This window comes from Antedon mediterranea, chromosome 7 (genome assembly GCF_964355755.1).
Source record: "Antedon mediterranea chromosome 7, ecAntMedi1.1, whole genome shotgun sequence".
Classification (NCBI taxonomy): domain Eukaryota; kingdom Metazoa; phylum Echinodermata; class Crinoidea; order Comatulida; family Antedonidae; genus Antedon; species Antedon mediterranea.
This window is the reverse complement of record NC_092676.1, coordinates 8,442,573-8,467,310: the sequence shown is the minus strand read 5'-3', so window position 1 is coordinate 8,467,310 and position 24,738 is coordinate 8,442,573. Positions and strand designations below refer to the sequence as shown.

General features: G+C 33.1%; 2 protein-coding genes across 5 annotated transcripts in view; both read right to left on the bottom strand.

Annotated features, from left to right (window-relative positions):
* The window catches only part of LOC140054503 (PHD finger protein 21B-like), a 31,788-nt gene extending 21,245 nt beyond the window's left edge, over positions 1 to 10,543 (bottom strand). For all 3 annotated transcript variants that reach the window (XM_072099517.1, XM_072099518.1, XM_072099516.1), the window contains exons 1-4: positions 10,428 to 10,543; positions 8,739 to 8,771; positions 7,727 to 7,792; positions 2,644 to 2,703 (exon numbers count right to left, since the gene is read on the bottom strand). In XM_072099517.1, coding sequence (XP_071955618.1) covers positions 2,644 to 2,703; positions 7,727 to 7,792; positions 8,739 to 8,771; positions 10,428 to 10,490 — 222 coding nt within the window. In that variant the 5' untranslated portion in view covers positions 10,491 to 10,543. The remainder of the gene's footprint in view (positions 1 to 2,643; positions 2,704 to 7,726; positions 7,793 to 8,738; positions 8,772 to 10,427) is intronic.
* Positions 10,544 to 13,386: 2,843 nt separating this feature from the next.
* LOC140054204 (nuclear pore complex protein Nup50-like) lies at positions 13,387 to 19,512 on the bottom strand. Of its 2 annotated transcripts, none has more exons than XM_072099110.1 (7): positions 19,412 to 19,512; positions 18,872 to 18,977; positions 18,154 to 18,240; positions 16,788 to 17,436; positions 16,077 to 16,149; positions 15,426 to 15,541; positions 13,387 to 14,374 (listed from the first exon to the last, which is right to left on the bottom strand). In XM_072099110.1, exons 2-7 carry the CDS (start codon positions 18,938 to 18,940, stop codon positions 14,115 to 14,117), a joined length of 1,254 nt encoding a protein of 417 aa, XP_071955211.1. In that variant the 5' UTR covers positions 18,941 to 18,977; positions 19,412 to 19,512; the 3' UTR covers positions 13,387 to 14,114. The 2 variants fall into 2 exon arrangements, with proteins under 2 accessions (XP_071955211.1, XP_071955212.1); XM_072099111.1 differs by having other exon boundaries at positions 19,449 to 19,497.
* Positions 19,513 to 24,738: the final 5,226 nt, after the last annotated feature.

The window sequence follows — 24,738 nt, the reverse complement described above, 5'->3', positions numbered from 1 at the left end:
AGGAAAGAAAGGAGGCCTTTTACGTTGCCTTTTTTTTACAGGTATTTATTCATTGAACTTTAATATTTCATCAGGAAGGAAGGGAGGGACGGTCAAGTAGGGGCTAGGCCTACCCCAATAAAAACAACTTTCTGATGATGCAGTATTATTTCCATTTATTAATTATGACCTGGGCTGTCACTACTGACAATTGGGAAGATTTATGTATTTTTCATTTGTTAACAAATGCCGGGAGTTAAATTGACAACGCCTGATTAAATGTATGACCAGGGAGTTATGTTAATTGTTTTTTTTTTCAATTCTAGACAAAGATGTTCCTGCACAGACCAGGGAACTCCCTGCACAGACAAAGAAGAAAGGGGCTACAGTGCAGAAGAAAAATCAAGTACTGAACAGTACTGTATATCTAAATGTAACCAAGGCTTTTAATGAATGATATACTGTAAATAAAAATAATCGATATACTGAGTCATTTTTTAATTCTTTGTATTGAATACATATTTAAAAATAAATACATGTACAATCATGTACAAATAACAATGTTTGTAAACATGTGTTTGTCTTCTCCTTTCCAAAGAATGTATCCCATTTGAGATGCAATGCAACTACTGCTGCCTCACAGAAAAAAGATTCTTCTGTCTGTTTTTCACTGGAATCAAAATCAGCAAGGTTTATTCCAATTTTTACATCCTTCTTTTTAGAGCGCATATTCTTCTTCCATGTGTCAAGTTTTACTCTACAGTTGTTACAACTGTATGGTGGGAGAATATCCGTGTTCACATCTACTTGTAGTGCACGCTGGATTAAATCTGAATAATCAGATTTCAAAATTAGACGTCTTGAGTCAGATGCAGCAGTCTCTCGCCCACATAAACGACAAATAGCCTGTATTTCCATTATTACAGTACAAATTCCTATAATGAATAACAGGAAGACAACAAAATAAATTACAGTCAGTACATTCATATATAGTCATAGAATTGTATTAATATTAATTATTATTTATAGTGGACATCCTATAATTATATAGGCCTATTCTATAGGCTATGCTTAGTTATATAGGTAATTCCCCGCCTAGCATACGTGCAGGGGCCTAGGCCTATTTATGGGAGAGGGCTAGGCCAGGGATTTGTTATTAGACCATCTCCCTGGCTAGGCCTAGGCCCTGGTGGTGTACCTAGTGCATCACCAGAATCGGCGATTCCAGCCGCCAACAAACATACGATCGGAGGGTGTTAATTACCCAGATTACACGCTGGCGTTTATCACTACTGACAACATGCCCACACCTATAAAAACATGTTGTATTTTAACCAAAATTACGATTATGTAAGAAACTGTAAGAAAATAAGATATCAAGAGAATGATAGAAGACATACTCTTTTAAATATTAGCGCTGGTGTTAAAATGGAGAAACGTGCGGAAAATATCAAATATTAACTTTAAAACTTACCAAAAGTCTCTGAAAATCACGAAAGAAGGTCTACAAACAAACAGATGAACGTACACTTTGAATTATCGTAACTTTTTAACGAAAGGTCGGAATTTAAAGCGGTTTTTTGTAAAATATATATTGCAGAATTCTCTAATGACGTAAACAAATTGTAAAGCTATAGACGAAGAAGGAATCATCTGCGCATGCCTACAATGTTTGTTTGTCAGGAATGCATCGAAAGTCTTTACTCAAAATGGACGAATCCCGGCGATAGAGGGCCTGGCATCGTCGGCAAAGTAGACTCCAAACAAAAGGCAGGAAATTAGTGCCAGTTGACTGCATAATCCTTTGAGGTTCCTGTATACCGCTCGTCGCTTATTGGCTGTAGATCAGTTGATAAATTTGTTGTTACTCCATCTAATAACAACTCCCTGGTATGATAACTTTCAATATCATTATGTAACAAGGAAATGAAGTCCTCATTTGCCTAAGTACAAAAATGACAGGGTACTATGTGATGTATTGGTATCAAGTTTTTTTTTTCTATAAAAAATGTTAACAATTTCTTAATTTTTTACTTTTATTTATTTGTAATTCATTAATAATTTATCCAAATATATTTATCATGCTTATAATTTCAGATATATTTTTTGCTTAGATTTAAAAAAAATCATAATTGCTTAATTTACACTACAATATAATGTTTATCAAAAATTAGGAGCCAGAGGCCGAAAGTTAATCAAGTCCGGCAATACATCTGAATATGATACATTTCTACATACATATTTCATAAATAGAAATGTTGGTAGCCTAGAAAAATGGTTTATAATTTCCTCAGGCTATACCTAGTTATTTTTATTTTATAAAAAAACTTACAGTATGTTATAGATAATTATTAATATTACAAGAAATTCACTTTCGAAAAATTTAATGAGGTATTTTAAAATAATGACGAAACATGACCTTTATCTAGAACTGTAAATAAAAAATCTTTGAATTTCATTGCTTAACAACAAAAGTTTTTCTTTCATTTTCAATTGCTATGCATCATGGGATCCGAACAGCTGTGTTCATAAATATTCCATCATTTGTAAAATAAATCACATTTAATTAAAACTCATCTACATAATGGATATCAAAGTGTTATTTCATATACATCAAATTATTTATTTATACATCAATTATTAATTCTTTAATAAACTACTCACACCAACCACAGCTTCCTCATGTTTGACAAGCTCGTTCCGCAAATCCTGAACAACCCATTTCTATAACGATAATAAAAACAACTTAAAATCATCACCCGAGTTAAAATAAACTCCCTCTTAAGTTTAACAAGAGATTATTAATTATTATAAACTCCCAATTACACTACCCACAATTCCATTTCTGCATCTTTCAATTAAGGGATCATGTCAGAAGTTTATAATTGCTATACAATATTATAAGAAAACAAAATTTAAGGGATCAAGTTAGAAGTGCAAGGTGTAGTTGCAAAATGGGTGTTTGTAGTTACAGAAAAATAATTCTATTTTGTTATTATTGTGAAAATGATGTTTATAGTCCCTTTCTGAATTAAATTATTTCAGACATACTATTATGATATAATCAATTCGTACCGCAGCATAAATTTTAGTCATTATATTGTTATTTAATAATACAGTACACATTACTTATAACCTTGGAAAAAATATGGTAAATATGTATACTAGAATACTTTTTTTTTATTTCACAAACATTTTTTTTTTTTTAGATATTAAAGAAAAATATTTCAAGAGAATGTTAAATTTAATTTATTCAAATAAATTAACAAACTACTAAAACAAAAAATTGGACATTGAATAAACCTTCTAAAAACTAATTACCAGCCTGGAAGAGTGGATACCAAACTCTGGTTTCTAAATCAATTAATTAATTTTCAGTATATCAATAAGCAATTTAAAATTTGTTCTGTGCCAGTTAATTTATACTAATACTAAAGATTTAATTAAATAAACAAAGAACTTCTATTCTAATTAAACATAACACTACAGTTCAATATAATAACAGATAGACTAAAGAAACATTTTTGGGTGAAAACACTTGAAAAACATTTTACATAGAAACAGTCTAATCAATAATAACGATGCTGTTCTTTGTCCGTATACAGTAAGGTTTTATCATGGTTTGATATACTTTTGGGTGGTTGTTGTTCTTGTCATGCTTGAATGATTTTACAATTACCATGGCACTGTGTCACAAAGCCATTTAATAAGTACCGTACTGTAGAAGGGGATAGAATACTGTAGTTTAAGTAAACTCATAATTAGATAGTTTATTCTCCTTGATAAATAATTTTCTCGTATCGTTACTCCGTGTACTCGCGTAATAGATTATTACCAATGTTCTTATACAAGCAAGTAATAGGATTTAGTTGTTAATTGCAATTCCTAAGATTAAAATAAGATCAAATAAAGACTGACATGTAATAACAATTTTATTATTGTATACAGTAAAAACAGAAAGCAGAAAAAACTGTAGTTAAGCACACACACTCAATAAAAGGAAACTTGTAAAAATTTACTTTTCAATGGTCATGTATTTCATCAGAACATTTAAAATCAATATTGGATTAAATCATAAAACTAACAGTTCATACAATTTCTCTCTTGGCAGATACGTTGTGAATTTAATGAAAGATTTTCAGGCTTAAATTAATTTAATTCAGGGGTTTCTAGTGGTTTAAAGTAGAAATGATTGCTAACTATAACTGTAGTAGGAGCATGGAATGTTCCAATACAAATTGGATAGCAGTCTCCACTTAAACCTTAAAGATACAGTATTGTCCCCTACAATTATGAAAATAGACTTATAAAATCAGACTTTAATAATACCGTAGACCCTTTTGCAGTTGTCACAAAGTTATTCACTTCCAAATAAAAAAAAATGGGACACAAAATGATTTCACTTATAAAGACTAAATACATTGACATTTTTTGCGTTAAATTACTGTATTTTTAGGTAAATTTTTTTTTCCAGATCAGAGGTGAATAACTATTATGTGACATTAAAATGGTATATTTAAAAAAAATTGTTAGGGGGACAATATATCTTTACCATTTTACTATGTAAAACATCCTGATTATGAATCATACTTGTTTAATTTATAGAAATTAACCCATTACAAATCTTCAGATATCCAGTGATGCAAGTCATATGAATTGGCAAGAAAACATTAAATAAAATCTGAAAATCTGCCAGATTTTACAATTCTGAATTAACAGCACTATTAAAGAATTATCCAAGTCAAATGCGAGATTTAAATAGCAGTGAATGAGATAGTAGTAGATCCATCACTAATCCCAGGTTGTCATAGAAATGGGGATGGTAGTGTATGTCCGCACTAGTTTGATATTTCATCAGATAGTTGAATTTACAATGATGAGATTACATTGAAAACTTAAGCTTTGCTTAGATCCTCCAAATGCAAAAAAAAAAAATACTCAATATGACCAATGATGTTTAAAATATTACAGGTTACAAATATGAATAACGGGTGAAAATACCAAATATGGGATAATAATATAATATAATATAGAGAATTGTGATTAAATAGGAAAATATAACATTTACAATTAAAAAAAGAAAACTGTTGCTGAGAAAACTGACAGTATTTACTATTTTATACTGTTTAAACTTTTTGGATGACGACAAATTCGTAATTTGATATACACAGAACATGACGCCAACATACTCAAAACAACGTCAGTAGCTTCATTACACGTTATTAGTCCTCATACCAACCGGTCCGTAAATTTACTACGGTAATTACCAATAAGTTTGTTCCATCACATTTGGTGAAGGTGAAAATTCAGATACAGAACTGTGGCTTTATAGTAAGCACTAAACCCACTCAGACACAGTGACGCAAATTTGCTAAGAATTATGTAATACACTTTCAGATCTGCAAAAAGTAACAACTTGTAACCAGGTTTGTTGTATAGTGTGAAGACAATGTTGTGGAAATCCCTTGTGAAATCTCGAAAGAAAAAAACACTGACGACAGGCTGTTTTTTAGTTCCGAGATTGCTCATTCTGTTATTGCGCGTACGCGTATTGGTCAGACCAATCATAGTATCAAATAGCATGCAACTATGCTTTCGAGATTTCTCATGGTTCGTATGCGTGTATTAAAATGTGTAATAGATCGGGAGATCAAACAAACAAGTTGTAACAATTACAGGTGTGAAAATGGTAAGAGTTAGAACAGTGTGATGACAGTTGTTTATAAACTCATGAATTGGATTTGATTTTTGTCAGTTGCTTGAATGTTAATTCTTCTTTGGATCACATGACTAAAATTGATTGTGATTGAGATACAGAAAGTCATGGACTTCACACCCAATTGAATAGAGTACGTAAAATTGAAACAACATAAACTGACAAAATCGTATTAAGCGCTACTCAATCATTACAAATTCATTATACTGTAAGCTTTTGAAAATCCAAGTCAATAATTTTACTACATATCTCATCTTGAATTTATTTCTAATTAAGAAACGGAAGAAAAGAAACAAGGAACTCTGAGGATGATATGTTAAAGAGTATCTCTGTGTATAGGATTTCTAATGTTTATTGCACCATTGATAATAACCAACCTGTAGTGTGCCCATTCTTTTTTACTTTACAGCCAAAAAAGCACTACCATTTTTAATGGCCTAGCCTTCTGTCTTAACTATTTTTCAAAGATGGAAGCAGTGGACAGAATATATGTTTGATTTAGAACAATGTGTGTTATAATTTTAACAAATAATAAATGTTATTTTATTTGTTGAATCATGCAATTATTTCATGAGTTTGAAATCCTCACAGTCAAAATCTAAAATTTGAACTTTCAATTTCTATGTTTCACAAGAAAGAGATCAGAGTCAAATTGTGAATATGATAAATAATTTTGCAACAACACCTGCAAGGATAAAACAGAATCACACAATTCAATTCTTACAGCATTTGTATTATCAGTACAGAGCTGTCGTTACCAACAACTATAAATTTAAATCTGTTATTGACAACAGATGAAATTCTATAGTGGGAATCAAATTTCCTAATTACCTTTAATGTTAATAAGTTGATGGGGGTTGGGGGTAAAATGAACTAAACATTTTACGTAGGTAAACGTACTGTAGCAAATAATCTTATGTTCTGTCTAAATTATCAAAAAATGTGTGATGTGCCCAAATATGGTTGTGCTTTGACATCATCATGTTCATATATGGGCACATCAGTTTGATGGTGTGGACAGAGCTTTACTTTATTTATTGAGTATATCAAGCAGAAGGAAAAACAAAGTGTTTCATGAATTCTTCAGAATTTGTACAAAATCATAAATTATATTGCAACATTATACACATTTTATGGAGCTTCAAACATGACCAGGGAGCAAGGTTTTTTTTTATGTATTTTATATTCAAATTTATGCCTGAACAAAACAGAGACAAAAATGAAACAGGCAAATAAAAACAAATGTTCTGGTGAAGGAAATAAAGTTTTACAACCATCTTCTGAAAAATACTCCTTTCTCAATTATACTTACAGTATATACAGTACTTCCCTTCTTGGAAAACCTACATGCAAACCTTTAACATTTACTTTAAAAAAATTACTTATTTGGCACACTCACACTTTATAATTTATGTTTAGCAGTAAATACGTTTATTTTAGCAGAATTTAATCTAACTGTCTTAAGTATAGTGAAGTGTGTGATCTTTCCAAAATTAAATAAGTCTCTCAACCATACTTTATTAACTTTAAATATACTTTTTGTTCTGGTGGAACTAGCCTTAAAGCCCTCTGGACTTATTTAAGTTTCTCCGGCATAAGTGCATTTTTCTTTTTAAGAAAAACGAAACTCTCATAAGTGTTTAAATTCACCATGCAATATTTAAAGTGTTAAGAAAGTTAACACAAAGACTCAATTGTTAAAAATTGGTTGGCTTTGATAGGTGTGGGCTTTGATGGGTGTGGGCTTGGATGGGTGTGGGCTTGGATGGGTGTGGGCTTGGATGGGTGTGGGCTTGGATGGGTGTGGGCTTGGATGGGTGTGGGCTTGGATGGGTGTGGGCTTGGATGGGTGTGGGCTTGGACGGGTGTTGGCTTGGATCGGTGTGGGCTTGGATCGGTGTGGGCTTGGATGGGCATGGTCTTGGATGAGTGTCGGGGCTTGGATGGGTGTGGTGGTTGCGGATAGGTGTGGTCTTGGATTGGTGTGGGCTTGGATGGGTGTGGTCTTTAATATTAAACTATTTGTCTCACCTGTCTATCACTTAAGGCTTGGATTTTCATCTGTTGTTCATTAAGTTGCTTCCGCAAATCAGCATTCTATGAATGTAGAAAAAAAATTCTTTAATGTCAAAATTATTGATTTATAACAGAAACATGCATTCAGGCTATGACATTTTATGCTAAATAGAATTTTTTAAATTCAAAGATTTACAAAAGACTAAAGAAACATTTTCGATGTTTGTCTATGGTTTTCCTAAAACTTTTTTTTTCTTGAATTTACTACACCGTAGTCAGTGGTCTGACAGCACGATGTTCATTCTTATATCAGAGTACTTTTTATAAACATGATGTGCCATTTGATGTACCATTTAGTATTAGTTAGAGCATTAATGGATGTGATTGAATGGTTCTATGGTTTTACTCCAGGGTTTTCATCAATTTTTGAAATGTTGTTCAACGCGATGTGATCAAAAACTAACTATAGTATAATGGTTTGCTACAGTGCAGTTGAAATATACAGTATTTTTAAGTACTCTTTTATTTTTGGAATCTACTCCTTACTCTTAATCTTAACATGTCAAATGTTGCCATCTATCCCTAGTCCTAACAATTTTTGCCATCTATAGGCCTTGTCTTTTAAGGTGAGCGAGTGCGATCACTCATCAAAAACACTCCTAAAATGCCCTTGAGGAGTGTGATTTACAACATGCTTCTACACACCAAAATACAAACAGCACACCTACAGTACTGTACGGCACTCCTGAATGTATCGAGGAGTGCAATTTGTAGCAAACCTATAATTAAAAAAAAACAAGGCCTGCATCTACTCCTTGGCCATATTCACTAATACGACTACCTTACTCATGTGTAGCATGTCGTGTCAAATAAGATCTTAAACCGAAAATATAATGATTTAAAAGGTCATGTCATTGCACTCTTTTTCATGAATTAATGAAAGCGCGAGAGTATCAAACAAATTACAAAGGTCATCAAACATTAAAATGTGTTGATGAACAATCCAAGGTCATCATAGAGTACTTACAAATGGCTCCCGCTTAAGTCTTCCGACAACATACTGCAAAATAAAAATATATATAGACGGTACAGTATAAACAGAAACGTGAACATTGAATATACCATATTTCCACTGTGATCTTGGCATATTGCTAATTAATATAATACAGTCAATTTTCCCAATACCGAACTCTTTGAAAACCTGAAACTCTACCAAAATCATACTTATCTTCAGGACTAAAAGGTACAACATTCTTGTTCACTATTTCAAAACACATTCTAAATACCAGACTTTTCAGAAAACCAAACAGCCAATTTACACAGACAAGGGGTAACGGTAATAAAAACATATAATCTATGTTATTCCTTATGACCATACATAACGTGGACGGGCAGTTTCCGGGTTTTTCCGCTTATCGTTACCACTTATTTGTGTAAATTGGCTTTAAATGTGTCCCGTTGGGAAAGTTGGTTGTATCCAAAAAACAAAACATCAGTGACTGGTGGTATTGGTAACCATAGAGTTATTATACTACAACTAGAGTAAACTCCAAAACATTATCACAGCTTAAGAACCACATCACTCTGGAGCCACGTTCAATACACAGTGAAACATTACCATGGCAACGAAAATTTCCCCCAAAAAAATTCTTTATTCTTTATTATTATAACAGGAAAAAGAGAAAATATTTTGGCATCATTTTGCCGTTAAGTGTAGTTTTCAAGGACTTGTATAAGCATGAAAGTTAATTCACAATTGCACCTGTACTAAAAAAAATTACTGTGATTTTTACTTGGAATTTCCATTTCTAGTCAATGATTACAAATAGACCTAGGTCTATTTCCTAATAATGATCACAGCACAAATACACCCGTGTTCCTTTGCAAAAAACCTCATTTATAAAATCATAATTTATATTCGTATTTTTTATATTGTTAAATGTAAACTACATCAGATTCAGATTTTATCAGTCCTTTTGGAAATTCATGTCAAAACTAAATCACAAACATGTGGGTAAATTATAATACAGTGAACACCTAAAAAGCATACTCAATCATACATTACTATGAAATACTATTAGTATTAGATTATTTAAAACAATAATTTGCAAAAATTATTTGGTATTGACTATGGTACCTGTTCAAAATTTCTCTTAATCGAGACAAATTATTAATCTGGTATGGTAGGGATAACTAGCGCAAGAATACAACAAACTGTGATTTAATAAACTAATTCAAAGTTAACTTCATTAAAAAAACACAATAACACAAAAAAATTAGTTTGTACTGTATACGATAAAAAGTATGGAAAGAAGAGAGTTCATATTGCCGGTTGGTATGACTGGACTGTTCATTCAGGGCAGGTGTATTTCTTGAAATTGTTTCTTGGGAGTTTCTTTTATTAAATATTAAATTATGTTAAATTAACAGGTTTCGTGTTAGTTGCTTTACAGTTATTATGATTTTAATTTGTATTTATAGCGGAGAAAATTCCATCATTCATTCGATAGCTGAGCCCTTTATTCTGTAAAGTAGCTAACCCTAAAGGTTGTTGCTTCGCGCACACACCACACGGACGAACTCTCTTGTTTGTCCCTTTAAAAAAAGATGGGGGCGCTAACACACCGCCGATGAAAAACTCGAAGCGACCAGCTAAAAAAATGTAAATTGATGCAACAAATAAATTTAAAAGAAATAAATAACAACATTTACATACCTGATGATTCTGTATTTCTTTCCTTAGCTGGGCTTGTAATTTGGCAAGCTCTGGATTCGCCATTTCATAAAATTTTGCCGCTTTTATGAAACTGGACCGTTCGGTCCCTACTCTAAACAACGGGAAAGTGGTAAATCACCGCAGTACAGTGGCATCAGCGTAGTAATTTTGATAATAAAATATTACTAAAATATTGGTATTTATTTGCTTTTGTAACGAAAGGTAGTAAATATGACACAAACAATATAAATTATTAATATTTTATGTAATGGAATTATTACATTTCTTCCTTATGATAAAGTTTTGCTCCTACTTTCTCCGGCGGATGAACTTAATTATTCCAATTATAACATTCGCCACACTTTGTTCGTTTTGTTCCTCTTTTTGGAACCCCCGGATGTTGAACTGTTTTGTAACTCTTTTATACCTGGATTCCAATTGTTAGATGAAGAAAATTTATCAATTTAGTTAGCAAGATGGTCCTATTCGTAGAAAATGTAATTTGTCAAGACGTTTTCGGTTCTTCTAAGTGGTAAAAATCACTACTTCTAGCGCCACCAGCAGGACACCAGCTTCGTGTGGTACGCGCAGTTGTTCAATACGGTATACTGTTGGTGTGGTTGATGAAAAGGCTTGATAAAAAAAAAATACTCACGTTTTTTCCGATACCAATCCCTTTAGCCGAGATTTTTTAAATACTGCTAATTTATCCTACAATAAAATGCTTATTGTTGGAAGTTTCATGATGTAAATCTCTACTAAAAAAACCTATTTTCCGTTAAAAAAAAAACGATAAGCCGGGCCTAAAATAATAGATTAAGACTATTTTATTATCTTTTATTACAATCAATTTAAGTTTATTACAAAACTATTTAACTGATTGTAAATTACGTTGTGAATCAACATCTTGCAGTAAATTGTATATAATTTATTAATTAATAATACACAAAATACTAACACTATTAATCTTATATCGGTCGTTTCATAATTTAAAGTAGCCTATTACCAAAAAATAAATAAATTTCGTTCTCTTTATAAAAATTTAAATTGTAAAGTCTCTTCCCCGATCGGAATTTCCAAACTGTAATTTGTTTGATTTTGTTAAATAATTTAATTTTTTTTTTCAATACAAGTACAGTAGGCCTACATGTATTAAAAATGATTTTATTAAGTCGTGTGGGATTGCTAGTGGTCGACGTCATGCCTCTACTTCTTAGCAAAATTGAGGGCGTCCTGTATGATTTTAGTGAAATATTTTAACCCGATGTACCTGAAATAACAAATTTCTGTAGATTATTAATAAGCTAATTAAAAGGGGTAAATATATGCCAACGCTATAACATATATAACAAAATTATAATTAAAAATAATTATAACCATATCAAGGATTATTCTTATTTAAAATATATATTTTTTATTACATTGCAAGGATATAGAAAACGATAAAAAGTAATATATACGATTTATGAAATATAGGACCAACATTGAAGTTGAAGTTTGAAGTTTCGTAATATTTATTCAACCAAAAAACATATTATTTAACATAAATATTAAACATTTTAACATAACATTTCTACTTATTTTCTTTTGGCTGGGATCTGGTTTAGAAGTATTAAACTTGTCTCAATCAGACCCCTAACAAAACAATTATTAGATATATAGTTTAATAAGGAAAAAGGAAAGGAAAACATTCGCATGATATTTAAACTAAAGGGACCATATCATTTATAACCATATTGTTTAGTATTATTGTGGTAAATATTAGTTATAAACTAAATGTTTTTTAAAGATGTATTGTCCCCCCAAAACATGAAAAAATAAGACTTTTAATAGGTTATTTTGGATTTTTAATAAAGTTAATCATAGTCGATCTTTTCGGTAGAAAAAAAACGGGAAAAAATAATGATGTTTTCACTAAAATAACATAACAAATTGTTAAATTCAACCAAAAATCAATTGGCTGGCAGCTAATTTTACAATTTTTTTCTTTAAATTACAGGTTTTTTTTCAGGTAAATAAATTTTGTTTAAATCTAACTGTTGGTTAAAGTGGATATGTGACATAAAAATGGCATTTAAAAAAAATGTAAACCTTATTTTTCAGGGGGAAATACATCTTTAATGTTAGTACAACTACAAATGGGGAAAAACGTTATATATCCTATTATCGATTTTATATCGGTACCAAATTAACCGTAATCGATCGGTAGAAATTAATTAAAAACATACCAATCAAATCCATTACTAAAACTAATACATAAAACAACGCAATTAGGCCAAAAGTTTAACGCAGTTATTTTACACATTTTGTTTCTTTTAAATACCTATGTATAGCGCGCAGTTTTGACACGTGTATTGGTCGTGGTACGGGACGCGAAAGATAAATATTTGTAAAAAATCGAGCAATTTAGACATTCAATTATTTCACGTATAATAAACATTTCAATCCCCCTTTTAGTCATTTTTTAAATATATAAATCGCTATAGTATAATAAAATTACTTGGAAATTAAATAGTTGAAAAGGGGATATGATCATTGTCATGAGAACGTCAGAAAGGTAAAATTTAGTTTATAGTTATTAAAGTTCCCATCAACAAATGAAGGTTGTACCAAGGCAATATAACAGGAAGATGAGCTCTGGAGATCAAAGTGTTTATCTGTGACTGCGACACGCCTCTTAGCAAACATCGTGCGCTGTAGATAATATGTACATAGTACAGTACCATTTGTATTTGTCGCAGCCAGACACAAGATCAAAGGAATGTCACGCGTTTCTATCTTAGCCGGGCGCAGTGTCGTAATTGCCTTGGGTCATAGTCATACTAACCCTAAAGTCACGTGAGCGTCTACCTACCAACAGACGTAAAAACGCGGCAACTATAAAATAGATAAGTTACACGGTAAAATCCAAACATCACAACAAATTATGTTTATTTAAAACTTTAATTAAAATGACAGGTTGAACTTAAAATATATTTAGTTGCTCAAAATTTAGAGACACAAATCTGATCTCTATTATTACAATATAATTATTCCCATTTTATAATATTTTATTGAGTCAACAAAGTAAAACTTCTGTACAATATGTTAACAAAATCCAACATAACCAAATCATGGAAGCACACTGTATTTAAATAAAATTGTACAGAACATATGAATATTAAACAGACATAAAAAAAATACAATTTTGTTTCCGAGATAAAGTTAAGCACCATCCCAAATTGTTTTTATGGAATTCTAACCACCAGTTTTTTTGTAAATCAAGTGATTTCTCAATAAACTTAAAGTTTAAGCCTATAACCCAATTATACAGATTTTAATTCATAAAACTGTTAATAAAAACTATTTAATTACAAGTAAAAAACTAATTTGTTTTTTGATAAAATATTTTAAAATTTATGTCTTGGAATTGATCTTAAATTTTAAGATAAATAATCTAAAAGATTTGACATGCTGTTTGCTGACCACAATAATACATCAGAATCAATTTTTGTTGCAATTAAAAATGCACACTAAATCTAACATTGTTTACAACACACTAAACTAGTGTTTATTCACAATAATAGTTATGCTATTCAAATTATTAGCTATTTATTTTCTAGTTATTTATTATTATATTTTAATATAATTGTATATAGTTTAGATTTGTGTTTCTACCTGGACTAAAACAATTCAGCAAACATTCGATCATTTCATAATCTTTTTTATTTCTTCAAGAAGTTTATCAGCATCATCAGCTGTCTTTAACCGAAATAAAAGTGGGACGGGCTGTGCGGCACAACCAGTCTCGCAAACGTTGCTTCCTTGAGGGTTTGGATATTTCTTATTACACTGCGGACATTTGTTGCTGACCGGTGGGTTTGGCGGAATGATCATCATTACGTTGTTTTTACCTTGTCGCTGGAGTGGAAGATTTGGCGGCAGTCCAATATTTAAAATAATATTTCCTGTGTAAGAATAAACAATTCTATATATGTAATTGTATTTTACCTACTGTGAAGTAGGTTTTCATCAGGGAGTTGAGTAATTGGTCAGATTTTGCTCTACTTTACAATTATCATTCTGCTTTTTTGAGCTCCCAGTCATCAGCGCAAGCAAATTATGTCAGAGTAGGGCAAACATCTGATCAATTAACTTTATATATATTATAAATATTACAAGAATTTCAAGACAATTCTGTTAAGTATACATTGCTACAACAGCAGTACTTTATATTACAATGTTTGGCATATTTTTTATTTCAACACATCAAACAACTTGCCAATTACAGGATAGATAAAATATATAATGCTTTTCACACCTGCATAAAGTGTTAGAATTTACAAGCTACATATGCGCATGATCTCGGAAGAAAACATAGTTGCACGCTATTTGATTACTATGATTGTTCAGTTTAATACCAGGGAGCGCGCGCAATAACAACTCGGGACATGTCGTAACAAAAAAAGCCTCTCATCGTTGTGTTTTTCTCCCGAGATCCTTCTAGAAAATTGTCTTCACATTATGCAAATCTGGTTACAAAAAATAAACTTGTTTATACAAATTGTTACTTTTTGCAAGTATGAAAAGAGTACAAGTTTCTTTTAAGGCTTAAGTAGTGGAGTTACAATCCTGGCACTAGGTCAGGATTGAACCCTGGCACTAGGTCAGGATTGAACGCTGGAACTAGTCTAGGATTGAACCCTGGCGCTAGGTCAGGATTGAACCCTGGAACTAGTCTAGGATTGAACTCTGGCTGCGGCACTAGGTCAGGATTGAACCCTGGCGCTAGGTCAGGATTAAACCCTGGAACTAGTTTAGGATTGAACCCTGGCACTAGGTCAGGATTGAACCTTGGCACAAGGTCAGGATTGAATCACAGATCTTGGAAATTCCTGTCAATTATGTTAACTTGAGAGAACATTTCCAGCTAACGAATTTAGTTTACATTGGGTAAAAAAACTGCATGATCCTGGCAACCCATTTCAAGCATGATTACCTTAGTTAGGATAGTCTTACCTATATTTGTATCAGCTCTGATGAGAAGTTGTGCAACGGTCCCTGTCTTCTTTAAATGCAAGTTACCAACACCTTTGTCTTTAAAAGCATCACCAGATTTATAGAACAGCTTACATCTGAAGAAAAAGAACAATAACAACAACTTGTGCATACCACTATAGAATTCTCATCATAGACAAAAATCAATCAAACATCATAAAAATAATATCCTCGACTTGTGAAACCTCTAAGCGCTGTATATATTATTACCCAGTCATTTTGTGGTGAAACACGTATGGAAACATACTCTCATAATGCAGCGAGTAATCAGCGCAATGTTGTGTCTTGACCTTACCCGGTACCCATTTGTACACCTGGGTGGAGAGAGGCAAACGTAAAGTAAAGTGTCCAAAGTCCAACACACTGCTACTCGCGCCCTTATAAATATAGTTTTGAATACATAGGATTCAGTCCTCACATGTGAATGAGGTATGTATAATTGTTGAGATGGGGGTGGGCGTGGTATGTTAAATTTGGGCATGTTATTGTACAGCATAAAACAATCTTCTGTAAAGACAGTGCTTGACTTGTTGACTGTTTACTCTAGCTGTAATCTGTTATCACAATGGTTAAAAAATAAGTATCATTCAATCATTGAAAGAATGAATATACCTGATAGTAAACAATGCATCTTTTTCTTTAATTTCCCTAACCTCGGCCTTTGGTGGTTCATATTTGTCTTCTTCTGCACAGAAAAATGTTAAACAAATTGTATACATTGATAAAACAAAAATAACTAAACATCAACAATTGATTACTATATGAACTGAGATTTCCCAAGGATATATGTCACAGTAGACAGACAGACAACAAGTGACACATATACAAGTGATGTCTGGATCATAACTGGGCCAGATTGTTTCTTTGAAATCATTACATATCTACGGTGCCTTGTACCATTAAAAACTAACTCTGTAAGTGAATGTGACTCTATAGGGCTCAAACCTTGTGGGTGTTGAGGATGGAGAGACTGATGTTTCAGATTGTGTTATGTTGGAACAACCCAATACAGTGTTGTGTTTAAAGCCGGATTTCAAGACTCAGTGTGATTGATTACTACCACGATACGATCATATGTTACAGGCCTTGTCTTTTTGAAATTGTAGGTGTGCTACAAATTGCACTCCTTAATATATTCAGGGGTGCTGTAGGTGCGCCTTTTTTGTTTTTTGGTGTGTAGAAGTTTACCAAATTCAAGTGTGTTGTAAATCGCACTCCTCAAGGTCAGATTAGGAGTGTGTTAGGTGAGTGATCGCACTCACTCACCTCAAAAGAAAAGGCCTGATGTTACACTATGATAATACAATATGTAAAGCAACCCACCTTTATTGGCTGCTGTTCCAAATGCAATGGGTTTTGTTTCAGTTGCTCCTTGTCCAAAAGTAAACCCACCAGTAGAACCTACTTTACCAAATAAGCCCACGGTTGAATTGTTATCTTTATTACCTAATCCAGGAAACGCTGACGACACTGTTTTACTTTCCGTGGTAGCCGGATTAAATGAAAACCCAGAGAATCCTGGTTGTTGCGGCGGACTCGGTTTAACCGTTGTTTCCTGCGAAATGGCTGGCGTTTTAGAAACTTCAATTTCGGTTTTACTAGAGTTTTTCTCAATGTCTGAAAGGTGTTTTTTATAATCTTCAAAAATCGGAGACAGGTCACATAATGGATTCTGATTTATATGTTTTTGAATCCATTCCAAGACACATTTGTTTAAACTTTTCAGCTGTGTTGAGTATTCAGTGGTGTGGTTTCCATTGGATGATTTAGTTTCAAGTGTGGTACTACCTGTAGACGTCTTGGAATCAGCAGGCTTACTTGTTTGGGGTTTAAAGCTGAATGGTGAAGCTGCAGGTTTACCATCACCGTTTGGATTTGACGAGCTAAACATGGGCGATGGACGGGCTGATGTAGATGTACTTCCAAAACCTGAAAAACCTTTGAAAGCCCTGAACGCTGTTCCGGTACTTTCCTAAAATAAATTAATGTATATTAATTATTATTTATCTTCATATACTGTATGTATTCATCACACTACTAACTATCTAGTTTTTGTCTTTTGTAATTATCAGTTTTTGTCTTTTGTAATTATCAGTTTTATACTGGGTTTTGTGGCAAGATTTACTGGAATATTAAAAATTGCTCCAAACAAGTATCTAAAACTGAGTAAGAAATAAACACTAGGCTTAAAAACAAACAGAGGGTATACTTTGTCAATGGGATTCAGGCCTTGTCTTTTGAAAATACAAATTGCACTCCTCAATATATATTCAGGGGTGAGTAGGTGTGCTGTTTATATTTTGGTGTGTAGAACTTAGAAGTTTTAAGTTAAGTGTGTTTTAAATCGCACACATAAGGGCAGTTTAAGAGTGTGTTAGGTGAATGATCGCACTTGCTCACCTCAAAAGAATATATATATATGAATAAATGCAATCAGATAGTACCATTAGTAGGCAGTAACGGCCATGAGCACTTAATGGCTAAAGCCAGGGCCACAGAGCAGTCCAATGCAACTATCCAGCGTCTCTTAGGCCCTTTAGGAGTGCTACGAGCGCTAAATGACTAAACCCAGGGCACAGAGCAGTCCAATGCAACTATCCAGCGTCTCTTAGGCCCTTTAGGAGTGCTAAACCATGGCCTTCTGCATCATATAACTGTTAGTAGATGTCACTAACATCAGGATTCTCACCTCATTTGCCCCAGCTACTTTTCTTCTTGCCTTCTTAATCACACGTTTTTGAATATCCTCGACATTTGCTTTTTGAAAGGTACCAGCCTACATAAAAGAAAAATGGAAATTAAAATGCTTAAGCTCTGTCCACACTATCCAACTTGATAAAATATATGATGTGATATGGACACGACGTCATATCACTACGAAATTAGGGCACATCACTACCATATTTGGGCACACGACACTTGCTGTCTAGTTTGAATGATAGACTAGTATAGACAGAGGCTTATGTTATTATTTGTAACAGACTCTGATAAAAGCAAACTTTAATGAATTATCATTTTTTTTGTCCATGAGAAACAATGCTAATATAGCTAATTTTAATTCCCTTTCCCACTATTGTTGTTGCCATACTTTTAGTTTTCACACATAGACCCACCCAACTTACTTGTGAGTGTCCCCATTTTCTGGACTATTGAGGACAAACAAAGCATAAATATTAAGAAGCCCAACAGTTCCTTTCAGAACCACATACACATAGTAGTGTAATGTATATATATGTATCATTTTAAGGGTTTCATAATTGAGGGGTTGGCCGTAGTGTTAAAACACACTGTATATTATTATTGCCAGGCCTTCTTATTGTTAATTTTTCACAGGAAAGCGTCCCCTTAACAGAAGTTTCCCAAAGGAGAGGTTCCACTTGATTAAATGATTTTGTTATTTTAATTACCTCTTCAGGTTCATCTTCCTGATCCCAATTGCGATCAGTCAGCTCGTTAGTTGCTTCTCGTTTTGGCATCTTATAATGTGGTAGTGAATATAACAAGATTGAAAATCTAAAAATAGTTGTGTGGAAATAAAAAGGAAATAATTTAAAAATGCAATTGAAGCCAAGAATTAAATTAAGTAATTACTAATATGTGTATCTGTGAAGCCTGGAGGGATAACAACTGTAGCCCACATAAGGCTTATAATTATATCTGCCTGCTTCCCTACTAAGCCTAATAAGTATGTACAGCCTGCCCTTACTTTAACTAGCTAGTAGGTAGCCTATTAGGTTAGCCACGCCTAACAGGGCCTAGCCTATACTACTAGTAGGCCCGGGCGCCTACCTACCTAGCTAGGACGGTGAGAGATCTACCGTACTAGGCCTACTACTACTAGCTAGGCCTAGCCTAGCTAGGCTAGCTTAGCCTAGGCCTATTCATTATTAATCACCGGTATCCCTTCCCATATGATAAATGTTTTTAAAGATAAATAAGAAACCTACTTTAACGAAAGAGTAACAATGATTAGTCAGGAATTACCATGCAAGAAAGGAAGAGTCTCGGGAGCATGCAGCTTCTCGCTCTCGCTAGCCAAGTTTGCTGATATGCTGCTAAATAAGAAAATTAAGCTACATTAAAATGGATCCGTCCAAATTCGTTCGCGCGCTGTTTTTTTGCAAACATAAAGAGGGCGTTATCATTTTTTTCCAAAGATAAAAAATCGTTTGGAATATTATAGTCTACTGCCCCCTCTCAGCAAAAATTAGGCTTACTTTTGAAGCAACAATTAGTATTGTATTGAAGCATTTCAAATAAAGGTTAATATAACAGCAAGCAATAAATTAAAAACATGCAAGTAAACAAGTAACTGAACAATATTATAATTCCTTATTAGGCCCTTAATATACCAGGTACAACATAACAGGCCCGGGTTTTCCAATAATTATGTACTGTTTTATGGCCTGGCGTAACGGGTCACGCTCAGGTTTGAGTGCTCTCAGCATTGGGTTCGAACCTCTGCGGATATTTTTGGAACACTGAACGCCTACGTGGAACACTGAACGCTTACGTTTGGAACACTGAACGCCTACGTAGATCCTTTCTCCCATCTACTATGAGGCATTTTAATGTAGGCCTAATGTGGAAAAGATAAACGCAATAAGTATCTTAGCTGTATTTTAAACTCAATTTGTATTTTTTGTGCCCTCTTTTAACTTTTTATATGACATCTTGTTCTCAGTTTTATGTGATTTTATTCTTTTTTACTGTTTATGCGACAATGTTTTTAGACAATTTTAATGTGTGTACTTTCAGCCAAAGTTTCAAGCCATTCATGAGTTTGACAATAAAGTTTATTGAATTATTGAATTGAATTAAAACATACAGCACTAACATAAAAGAACTAATTGCTGAATTTTACCGAAAAAATGCAAAACGTTACTATAATCGACCTCAATAGTTATTAAGTTTGTGACGTGAATTTCAAGCATTTTATTACTTTAATTATGTAGCTTAATAAACACAAATTCATTTCAAATGAAATGTTATTGTGTGTGTAAATTCGGCATTCGTGGTAATATTGGTAATAAAAACAGTTTTTATTGCATTCATACAACATAACTCGGTTACGTACTGATCGGATATTAATTAATATAAAATGTTACAACAGTGGCACACTTCGAGATAGTCTGCTTTGTTAAATTAAACTGCTTTGATGGGAGTGAGGGGAAAGCTAAGTTAACTACAAGTCACGTGCCCTCTCCTTCCCCCACTGACTCTTTGCACCCAACACCATTCTGAATAAAGAGGGAAAGGCATACCAAAAATAAACACTTCTTCGTTGATGATAATGGTCTAAACTCTCTCTCTCTCCATGCTTCATCTAAGTGCTTTATTAAGTGCGGGTTTACATGAAATTTACATCTGTTTCTATAGCGAGGCAAAATGTAGGCACAAACACTCACATCCTCCGCATCATTATCCATTGACTCGTAGAGTACAAACACAAGCCCCGCTATTAGATAAAGGTAGCCGGCCCAACAATACACGAACGAGAACAGTGATATGGCCTAAAGCATCTAAAACAACCATAAGAAGTATCGGTAGTATTTCTAAGTGCGGATGAAAATCAAGGTGTAATGAAACCGGAAATTAACACGAGTATAATTAATTAATAAAACCAAATAATAAACTCAATCAATAAGCACTCATTATTTTGTAAGCACTTAAGCATCCTAACGACGCTAACATTATCACAGAAGTCGAGTGCAGGCATATTTTGAGCGATGATGATTTTCTAAATTAATAATATCTAGGCCACATTTTACGACGAGGCAATATTACGTGTTCTCTTCAGATTCACAGACGATGTTTAGTTTTGATAATATTTAAAAATACATCGTCAATCTTGAATTAGCTATAGAACTTAACTCAATAAAATGATCACTAGATAATATATACTTCCGTGGTGTACTCGACGAATTTAGAACCCTCCTCTGTGACGTACATGCATACGATTGAACAAAGACTTTTGTGGTGGCGGTTGTAAGTCCTCAAAACGAACGATCTGAATGAGATTAATTGTGAATTTGACGATGATGATGATAATGTTTCAGATGATAATGATTATGTTGAAGGAAGATAATTCAGTTAACGTAACGATGTTGCCATAGGTTCTACGTAACTATACAAACATATTGGCTAGATGTTACCGTTTGTTTACACGTATACACTACATGACTACAACCGTTTGTTCCCATACACTACATGACTACATGTTACCGTTTGTCTACACACTACATGACTACATGTTACCGTTTGTCAACACTACATGACTACCTGTTACCGGTTGTCTACATGACAGCTACATGACCACAACCCACATCTATACACTACATGTTACAGTTTGTCTACTACACGCTATACACTACATGACTACAATGTTTTGTCTACACGTATGCGTTGCTGTCACCATTTGTCTACACATATAGCCCTATATGGCTCCTATTGTTATCGAATTTGTCTACACGTACACTGCATGCTACTCAGTGAGTTCCGGTATATGTCCACACGTGACTGCTAATGTCATATTCGAGGGTCTCTCGGCTACTATAACGATGTTACCGTTTACACGTAACAAGCTCAAACTTATATCTCTCATCTCATTCTATTCGTCCTTTAAAAATGTTACTACTTTACTATTTACAACGTAATATAACGTTTCCGAAATAACTTGTAGTTTTAAAGATGTATGTTATTAGATTTCTATTTCGAAACGTTTCTCCTACACAAAGTGCTTATGTGACAAATAAAAATGTTGGTAGGCACTTGGGAGAACTAACTTAAGTAATTATACAGTATGATAATAGTTATAAAGTATATTATGAGTGATATATTTCAGTAACACGTGTTTAATGTATATTTCATGTTTTAACACTCAAATCCTTATTGTTTTTTCTTATTTCATCATACGCATCTAACAGCGAGTAATTCGCCAATTATACAGGACTATTTAATAATGGATTGTGCTTATAGAAACTAAGTCTCATTTGAGGCTTAGGGTGTGGAGTTGAAAAATTCGTGAGTTACAACCCTGGCACTAGGTCAAGATTGAACCCCGGCACTAGATCAGGATTGAACCCCGGACCTTCTGATTGGAAGGCAAGCACGTTAAACACCAAGCCACAGCTCCCCTACTAAGGATACATTCTCACTAAAGGAACACTTCACCTTCTAGTGTGTATTATGACTTATAGTACATAAAAAAAATTGATGAGAAATGTGGTTAACCAAAAGGATAGTTCTATTGTATCTAATGATATAAGAAATATAATAGGCGTTTATTCGTATTCCGCACATATTTTATAGAAAAAATAAATATTTATTGAATATTTTCCAACAGCACTAGCACACCCCAGCCCGTTTTGTGTTGATGTATAAATAATAATCTTAATCGGTGTTGGTGGTGTGAGCTTCCGATCCCACACAATGTATCCCTCAAACAGTTTTTAGAACCTTTTTTCCCAATAGCCTACGTCACTGTAAATGACGTGTGTCGAGCACATACTCATACTACACAAACAAGCAAATCAGTGCTATAGTTTGAACATTAAAAAAACCATTATGAAAAAAAATGTCTCTGGCGGGATTAGGCAGTATGTGTAGATGAAGTGTTTGGTGATTCGTAGGCATTATGTCGTCGCGTGTGTTATTTAGGTTAAGTCACGCTTTTTTTTAGGTTCACTATTTTAAAATTATAATACATTTTATAAAACCAGAAGATGCACTGATTATTTAAATTTTTTTAGAAAATAGTATAAAACTGAATCCAAATAAAAAAAAACAATAACGAGAGGTAGGCCATAATTTGATGTTTACATTTAAACAGCCAAAAAACCTAAACAAAATACAGTAAGACCTCTGTTAAAATTGGTACATTTAAGACCAATTAAAATGTCTCCTTAATAGAGGTATAATAATAGAGGTGAATAAGATCATTTCTTGCCTTCTGACGTAACCGAGGTTTCCTTAGATTTATGGAAAGTGTCCCCTTAGTGAGTGAGTGAGTGGACGAGCGGTTAAGACAGTGGAACCGTAATCCATAGCCATAACATCGGCAGGGGTTCGAGGCTCACTCACTCCATGGTTCTGGTGGTAGAACGAGTCTTCTCGGATAAGGACTATAAACCGTAGGTCCAGTGTACACATCTAGCTCGTGTGCACTTTAAAGAACCTAGTACACCTTTCGAGACGTGTAGGGGGTTACCCCGGTGTATTAGTACATCACAGCCACTGATCACCAACTGGGCCCTCTGGGAGACCAGTCATTGACTGAAGAGGTTATCCAGTATAAATATATATTTCAATCAATCAATATCGGTTTCCCATATATGGGGATTCTATTGTACTGTTTTTGATGATTTTTTTAAAACTAAAAATATTCCTTTAATAATCTGTCACAGAAGAAACAGTTATGCGGATTTGATTGCATCGTTATAATATATATTTCTCAATAATTTCCAAAGTTTATTGGCAAACATTGTAAGCCCCATGAGCAAAGAAAGTGCGCTTTATATGGCAGGAATAATAATAAGTCAATTATTATCAACGATTGATAGCGCAAAGGGCTATAGTATTTTCGTTTTTGATTATGACGTATTTCGTTATTATCTTTCAATGAAGATGTATTCAATATAATATGTTATTGAATATTTCAAGTTCAGAATCGACATTAAAAATTACGGATACGCGGCAATCTCTTTGATGAATTTCTTTTGATGAAACAGGCTCCTTTAAAGATATATTGTCCCCCTCAGAAAAAAAAGTTTTTTGTTGAATATGCCATTTTGATGTCCCATAATAGTTATTCACTTTGACACAAAATTGGAGCTAAACAAATTATTTACCTGAAACAAAGTGTAATTTAAAGCAAAAAATATTAAAATGTTTGGCATTTTGGTGGAATTTAACCGTTTGTTTTGTCTTTTTATAAATGAAACATTTTTTTTTGTTATTAATTAGTGATTAGATTTATTAAAAATAAAAAATGGCCTATTAATTAGTTAATCTGATTTTATCAATCTTCATGTTTCATGTTGGGAGACTTAAAGTATGTTATAATTATGCCTTCCGCATGCTAAGGTCAACCCCGATATCTCAAGTGCAAGAAATCTGTTTATGGAATATAATGATATAATGTTCTATTTTTTTATGAATTCTGGAGGCTGACAATTTATAGTTTTCTTTCCAGAAGTATGAAAAGCAAAAATAAAATGTTAGATTGTATATATGAATATTTATTGTTTGATTCCAAAATGTATTTTAAGTGGAG

Excerpts from the sequence above, each read along its gene's own strand:
- LOC140054204 (XM_072099110.1), bottom strand. The coding sequence starts at position 18,940 with ATGCCAAAACGAGAAGCAACTAACGAGCTGACTGATCGCAATTGGGAT. Across the intron at positions 18,241-18,871 it reads AGGAAGATGAACCTGAAGAG|GCTGGTACCTTTCAAAAAGC; the intron begins GTAATTAAAATA and ends TCTTTTATGTAG. Across the intron at positions 16,150-16,787 it reads TGGAACAGCAGCCAATAAAG|AAGAAGACAAATATGAACCA; the intron begins GTGGGTTGCTTT and ends TTTTCTGTGCAG.